The sequence below is a fragment of the Mytilus trossulus genome, chromosome 11 (genome assembly GCF_036588685.1).
Source record: "Mytilus trossulus isolate FHL-02 chromosome 11, PNRI_Mtr1.1.1.hap1, whole genome shotgun sequence".
Classification (NCBI taxonomy): Eukaryota; Metazoa; Mollusca; class Bivalvia; order Mytilida; family Mytilidae; genus Mytilus; species Mytilus trossulus.
This window is the reverse complement of record NC_086383.1, coordinates 5081106-5089366: the sequence shown is the minus strand read 5'-3', so window position 1 is coordinate 5089366 and position 8261 is coordinate 5081106. Positions and strand designations below refer to the sequence as shown.

The following is an 8261-nucleotide window of genomic DNA, read 5'->3' as shown; positions in this document are numbered from 1 at the left end:
GAGACATTCCGGGGAGTATTTGAAGACCTGTGCAAGGCCGCATCCAACTGAATACTATATAAAAACCTAAACTTGTCTATATCAGGCTATTTTTAAAATAAAAAGTACCGAAGAAAAGTTGAATAAATGAATATTTTTGAAAATTACAAAATCATCAAAAGTTAAATACTAAAACAGTAAAATTAACAAACCTTACTTGTATCTTACTTTGCTTCAATCAAATTTAACTTAAAATAAAAATTTAAATACTTAATAATTAATGTGTCAAAATTAAGGAGAATCAGCCATTTTAACCTAGGCACATCTATCATGTCTATTACAGAAATATTGGAATACTTATTCGATAGTGGCAGTAAGATTGGTAAACGTTTGTCACAAGATGCTGATAAAACATCATTAATATAGTACTGACCTGCAAGTCAAACTAATTTCATACCGTACTTACGCAATCTTATTTTCACCCTATGCTTTGTAACATTTTTTTTGAATAAATTTCCGTTGATTTAGTGAAACCTTGCAGGTCAAAAATGCAACCTCATTATAATAAGTATTCATACGAACTTTGAATAAAACTAATGATCTCGAATAATGCTTTTTTCCCCCTCTGTACTTGAAGGATCAATATATATTATCGGTGTAACGTCTATTAACTCCATAATTATATCACATCTGAATTGACATTTGATTAACCTTTGTTGGACTTTTATAAAAATGAATAAATAATTTGTTTAAAGTTGAAGGTTAAAATCTCACAGATGTAAACTTAAATCGAACTTTTACCGCAAATACTTTTTTTTACTTGTCTATTTATATTCAAGATATCTGAACCTCTAAACCAAAGTCTTTTCTTAACTGTAGAACAAATCACAATCTTGATAAATACCGGTAAGAAAGAAGTTTCTGATATATAGATTCAACCACTGTACCAACTATGTGAAAGATAATTTATAAGATTTTAGTTTGGGGTAAATAAACTACACGATGTATTTGGTTTACAGTTAGATTTAGAAGAAATATCTTCTTTTGTTAAATAACAAGATGATATAATTAGTTATTTTATTACTAACACATTTTTTATTTATAAGTTTCAAGTTTTCCTTGTTATTATAAATACCCGTATAATCATAATTACCAACCTTATCTTGGACAATTGTTTGGAATTTTTGAGAAATCTAGCTGTGACGTCACTTTTGTGCGTTGACCTATTCGACTGACATTCAATGCGTGGTTCGGCTGTGCAGTTTTTTATTTGCTGATTTATGTTGTTTTACGCATTCGTTTTCATTCTGTAGTTAGTAACCACTTCGTTGTCGACATGTATATCAAATATTTTTTTTTATAAATTTACTCTTTGCAAAAGTATGAATTATTCTTAATACTAAGGGGATTTTGTTTAATCCCAGTCAGACAACCTTAGCGGTATTTGGAGTTTTGTGTCATCAAGGTTCGTCATCTTCGTTTGGCTGTCTTTACTATTTTGACCTGAATGTCACTGATGAGTCTTATATAGACGAAACATGCGTCTGGTATATCAAATTATAAACCTGGTACCCTCGATATCTTATTTTAGTGTTATATTTAACATTGCCATCAAGCGGAAGGTTTGGCTAGTCTCAAAACCAAGTTCAACCCATGTTTTTCTTCTTAAAATTTTGTGTACCAAGTCAGGAATATGGCTATTGTTATCTTTACTTCGTTTTTTGTGTGTTTTGCATTGTCGTTTAATTTTTTTGGCATTTCAGTGTTTCTATTGTTTCGGTGTTCTTCTCTTATATTTGATGTGTTTCCCTCAGTTAAGTTTGTAACCCGGATCTGTTTCAATTGATTTATGACTTTCGAAACATAGGTTGACTACTGTTTACGTAATTTGTAATTTTCATTGTTATTAAATACCTGTATAATCATAATAACTATCCTTATCTTGATCATTTGTTTGGAATTTTTGAGACATCTAGCTGTGACGTCATTTTTGTTCGTTGATCTATTCGGGTGACATTCAATGCTTGGTTCGGGTGTGCAATTTTTTATTTGCTGATTTAGGTCGTTTGACGTATTCGTTTTCATTCTGTAGTTAGTTACCACTTCGGAATTGACATGTATGTCAAATCTTTTTTTATAAAACTGTTTGAAAAAGTATGAATTATTCTGAATACTGAAGATTTTCTTATCCCAGGCAGATAAACTTAGCGGTATTTGGCACAAACTTTTGGAGTTTTGTGTCATAAATGTTCTTAATCTTTGTTTTGCTATTTAAACCTGAGCGTCACTGATGAGTCTTATGTAGACAAAACATACATCTGGTATATCAAATTATAAGCCCGGTACCTTCGATATCTTATTTTAGTATTATATTTAACATTACCATAAAGCAGGAGGTTTTGCTAGTCTCAAAACCAGGTTCAACCCATGTTTTCTTCTAAAATATCGTGTATTAAGTCAGATATATAGCTATTATTATCTTATAGTTCGTATTTTAGTATTATATTTAACATTACCATAAAGCAGGTGGTTTTGCTAGTCTCAAAACCAGATTCAACTGTGTGTGTTTCATTGTTACTTATTTTTGACACTTCAGTGTTTCTTTTGTTTCGGTGTTCTCCTGCTATATTTCATGTTTTCCCCTCAGTTTAGTTTGAAACCCGGATCTGTTTCAATTGATTTATGAATTTCGAACATAGGTTTATTACTGTTTACGTTTTTTCAACAGTCTCAAAAGTTGAATTTAAATATTTAAAACACTTTGCATGCCATTTTATTTTAATAATTGAAATTTCAAAGTCGCGATACTAAATGATTTTTTTTTAATCCATTTAAAATTGTTTTCTTTTTCAGCATTATGACAAAGATTTGTTGCTTGGTTGCAATTTTCCTTAACACAATTTGTGTGTCGCAATGTGAAAGTAAGTAAACGTTATGTTTAATAACACACAGATTAGTGCTGGCTAAGATGATTTCATAATTATAAACTAAGGTCGTTTACTGCTTAAATAACACACAGATGAGTGCTTGCCAGAATGATTTCATAATTATAAACTAATGTCTTTTACTGCTTAAATAACACACAGATGAGTGCTGGCTAGAATGATTTCATAATTATAAACTAAGGTCGTTTACTGCTTAAATAACACACAGATGAGTGCTGGCTAGAATGATTTCATAATTATAAATTAAGGTCTTTTACTGTTTAAATAACACACATATGAGTGCTTGCTAGAATGATTTCATAATTAGAAACTAAGGTCTTTTTCTGCTTTTATAACACACAGATGAATGATGGCCTATCGTGATTTCATAATTATAAACTAAGGTCTTTCACTGCTAAAATGAAACACAGATGAAAGCTGGCTAGAATGATTTCATAATAATAAACTAAGGTCTTTTACTGCTTAAATGCACATTTTTTTTGTACATGAGAAAATGCCTGTGTTCTATTCTTTTGTTTCGGATGATCTTTTGATTTTGCCATTTGACAAGGAACTTTCCGTTTTGAATTTCCACAGATTCAGTATTTTTGGGATATTAGTTTTGTAAGCATTAAAACATACTTAAAACAAGATTGTGTCCCAAGTATACCAATGCACTATCATTTTCCATGTTTGATTTGGCATGAAATTAGAAAGATCATATCATAGGGAACATGTAAACAAAGTTTCAAGTTGATTGGACTTCAACTTTATTAAAAACTACCTCGACCAAAAACTTTAACTTGAAGCGGTACAAAAGGACGAACGAACAGACAAACAAAAGAACGAACGAACGGACGAATGAACGGACGCATAGACAGAAAAACATAATGCTTATAAATGGGACATAAAAATATGTTGTAACTAATACCGATAATGCATGACACAGAGTGAACTATGTCATATTGCATCACAGTATTGTATTTTTCAGGTCTCACTAAAAAATGTCTCGCTGCAAATGGTAGATGCGGAAAGAAAGGTGTAAACTGCACTGAAACACTTGTAGATGGATGGAAAAGTGAAGGTACATGTTGTTATGGAGACCCATGTTGTAAAAGTAAGTATACACAAAAATAATGCCAATGAAAGACTTTCAAATAGAGTTAAATATATTCGGCGGATGACCTAAAAAGACGCTAAGTTAACGACTTTCATGTACCCATCTAACACACGGCTGTATTCAGAAAACATGTGCTGTCTATCAAAAATACGCTTTAAATATTTCAAAATGTATTTGAATAATGTCTGCTAATCTCTATGGTTAAAGTCACTCGTCTATAAAGGAAGTGTTTGAAGATTTGACGATGTTGCATATGAAATTGTAATTAAAAAGAATATTTTAAAACATATCGTGGATAATTTTTCGATTTCTTCTTCTTCAAATATTTTGTGTTCAATTTCGATTTGATTTTCTGATTTTCTGTGTTTTAACGCCACTTTTATTCTCCGCTTTCGGGCTATTTCATGGCGGCCGTTCTTTGTTGGTGCATGACCGGAGAAAACCACCGCTACGATAGGAAAACTAACAATCCTCGAGAATAGAGCCGAGAGCAAAGTTCGATCGCACATCGTCAGTGTTGACTGGCTAGTTTTTATAGTACTGTAGTAATTTTTAAGAAAATTCGGCCACCGAGGCCTATATGATAAATTTCGATGATAGCGGCTTGAAAATATGACGACAGTGAAATTTCAAATAAGAAAAAGAAACATTTCTGACCAAAACCAAATTTGAAATGTTCCCGTGGACCATAAAAAAAAAACGTGCCCTAAAAGGGTTAGAAGACCTTGCTACCTTATCCTTATTTGGCACTGCCTTTTGGAATTTTGGGTCATCAATGTTGTTCAACTTTGTACTTGTTTGGTTTTATAACTATATTCATATGAGCGTCACTGATTAGTCTTACATAGACGAAACAAGCGTCTGGCGTATTAAATAATAATCCTGGCACCTTTGTTAACTAATTGTTGCCTTCTAACCCAAGGTTATTTAATTGTATGATGTTTTGAAAGTTAGAATTTTCACATATTTTTACATTTTAGCAACGATTTAAACTCATGTTATTTTTCTACATTGGAAAGTCGCAAAATAAGTTGTTTTTTAGTAAGTGTCATGTTGATATTATATTTGTTATTCTCATAAGATTTTGTCTAATGCTTATTCCGTTCCTGTGTGTGTTACATTTTAATATTGTGTCGTTGTTCTCCTCTTATATTTAATGCGTTTCCCTCAGTTTTAGTTTGTTTCCCCGATTATGTTGTTTGTCCATTGAAATATGACTTTTGATCAGCTGTATTCTACTGTTGCCTTTATTCATGTACCATTTCTTCTTTATATGTCCTGTTCCATGTATATGTATGTTAGCGTTTTTTTTTGCACTTAAATGTTTCCCTCACATAGTTCGCCGTGGTTTTTTTAGTTTTTAACCCACATTTGTTTTCTCTCCATCGATGTTTTACTTTTCTACAGCGTTATACAACTGTTGACATTATTCCTCCGTATAAAGTCATCCTGTACAGTAGCACACAAGTGGGAATGAAATAAATATTGAACCAACATACTAGTGAACCAATAAACCAGCATTATAGTATGGAGACGTGGTATGATTGCCAATGATACAAATATCCTAATCCTTACTTGCAAATAGTTATCAGAGGTACCGGGATTATAATTTAATACCCCAGACGCCCGTTTCATCTACATAAGACTCGATCATCAGTGGTAACGCTCCGATCAAAATAGTTATAAAGACAAACAAGTACAAAGTTGAAGAGCATTGAGGACCAAAATTTCCAAAAAATAGTGCCAAATACGGATAAGGTAATCTCTGCTTGGGATAAGAAAATCCTTGTTGTTTTTCGAAAAATTCAAAGTTTGGTAAACAGGAAATTTAAAACAAATGACCACATGATTGATATTCTCGTCTGGTGCTGACTGCTGGGCTGGTGATAAACGCGAACTAAAGTATCTACGATAATAAAAAAATTACATGTATAAGAACTTTACAATGCTTGCAATCTGATTCTAAAGTTGATTACATTCCACATGTTTTTCGACAGTTATAGGCTACAGTTGTGGATTTGAGACTGAGGGAGCAGCATGTATTTTCCAGGATACAGATACAGATGAATTTGATTGGACACGACGTACCGTAAGTTCTTAGAAAAATCCAATTTATATTTAAAAAAAAACGTTGTATGATTTCGCGTAAGTTTTTAATCACGTGATATTGGTGTTGACTAATACTTTTTTTTATTAAGTTTTCCTAAAAAAAGAGTTTGTAGACAAAACTTCACATCCTGACAACAGACCTTAAACTTAACAAATGATTGAAGGAAAGCTCATACATTTATTAATATTATGGTTATGAATATACTTACTTTTTTTTTATTCTTTTAGAAAGAATCACAAGTTCAACTATATTTCCAAAGGTAGACTACAAACAGAATAGAAAAGTTACATTGCACGGTTACTCTTAGAAGAGTAGTGATTTTGCACTGTAATTTTCAGAATGTTTGACACAACCACAACAATCAACACGTGACTTTCTGTTTCACTCTTGACCATTATGATGTCATAATTGTAGCCTTTTTATGAGGTCAATACGATGATACATTGACATCAATAAGTATATCGACCTCGGACTTCATACTCAGTATATATCTTCCTCTTTTATTCTCATACAAATATTTAATTTGTAAAATAAAGCCCTGTTCCCTGATTTTATAATAAGATCAGTGCTTTGGTATGGTAAAACAATAAGATTTTTTTTAACACAAAAGATCATATTGTACAGTGCAACCGCCCATAAACTCCTTTTAATTTTTCTAACAATATTATTGCACTACTGTAATTGCTGAAATAATTGCGTGCCTTTAAGATTGCGATTTTTGAAAAATGAGCAAAAATGCCAGTTTAATGCTTTTGATTTTATGTACAGATATATGTATTACTAGACTCCAGAACGCAAGTTCTTATTACATGTATTGTGTACCTCAAGGAGTTGCTTTTTCTTATTGATAAAACATTGCAAGAATTTTCAATTTACAGTATTCCAAAAGTAGTAGAAAAGTTTATTCCTAAGGTAAAAGTATAATGTACAACACAAATGATGTCTAAGTGTTTTTGGCTCTGATGTCATAAAATGTGAAAGTCACAAAGTTTAATGATACAAAATAAGATGAATGAACTAATTTATTTTTAAGTTGAAAACCGGAAGTAGTGACACAGGACCATTAAGTGCAGCCGAAGGAGATTACTACATATTCATAGAGTCTTCATCCCCAAGAGTTAATGGTGATAAGGCTGTACTTACAACTGAAGATGTTAGCCTTCCAGGTAGCTGTCTTCTTTAAGTTCTTTCTCTGCTGAAAATTAAAAAAAACAAAATGTTATGTGTTTCAGAAAATATCCAGTACCTTAAAAATTAGAACTATAAGTAAGCTTCAGCTTGAAATATAAATTACTAAATCATTGAATAATCTTTTTGAGAAAACGTAGAAGAAATATGCTCGTAATTCATTGTAATTATAATTGTATTCTTGATAATAGACATCTCAATGTTAAGTATGTGTAACCTCTCTATAATCTATTCATAATCCACTAAATTGTTTCATTTAGTAGTTGGTGTCTCACTTTCCAGTACCATATGTATGGGAGTACAATAGGGGATTTGGAATATATCTCAATGGTAATTATGTGTAACCTCTCTATAATCTATTCCTAATCCACTTAATTGTTTCAGTTAGTAGTTGGTGTCTAACCTTCCAGTACCATATGTATGGGAGTGAAATAGGGGATTTGGAAGTATTTGCTGGGGAAAAACTATCCAACTTGACAAGTCTCTGGAAAAGAACAGGAGAGCAACCTGACCCATTACTGTGGAAAAATGCTTCTATAACCATACCAGAATATTTCAAGACTGTTGTACGTATTCCATAATGATAGTAAACTGCTGCTGTTGTCCTGTTGTGGGCTTTATGAAATGATAGAAAACAAACTGCTACTTTAGAAAAAGCAGTATGTTTTTATAATGATAGCAAATTGCTGCTGCGGACATCGCAAACTTTAGTTGTCATGTTGTGAGCACTATGATTATATAATAATAGCAAACTGCTGCTTCATACATCGCAAACTTTAGTTGTCATGTTGTGAGCACTATGTATTTAAAATGAAAGAAAACTGCTGCTTAAGACATCGCCAACTTTAGTTGTCATGTTGTGAGCACTATGATTATATAATAATAGCAAACTGCTGCTTCAGACATCGCAAACTTTAGTTGTCATGTTGTGAGCACTATG

General features: G+C 31.9%; 1 protein-coding gene across 1 annotated transcript; it reads left to right on the top strand.

The window, feature by feature from the left end:
- Positions 1-309: 309 nt before the first annotated feature.
- On the top strand, positions 310-7902 carry LOC134691601 (MAM domain-containing glycosylphosphatidylinositol anchor protein 2-like). The gene is made up of 6 exons (XM_063552168.1): positions 310-404; positions 2833-2900; positions 3895-4020; positions 6021-6112; positions 7167-7299; positions 7706-7902. Exons 1-6 carry the CDS (start codon positions 310-312, stop codon positions 7900-7902), a joined length of 711 nt encoding a protein of 236 aa, XP_063408238.1.
- Positions 7903-8261: the final 359 nt, after the last annotated feature.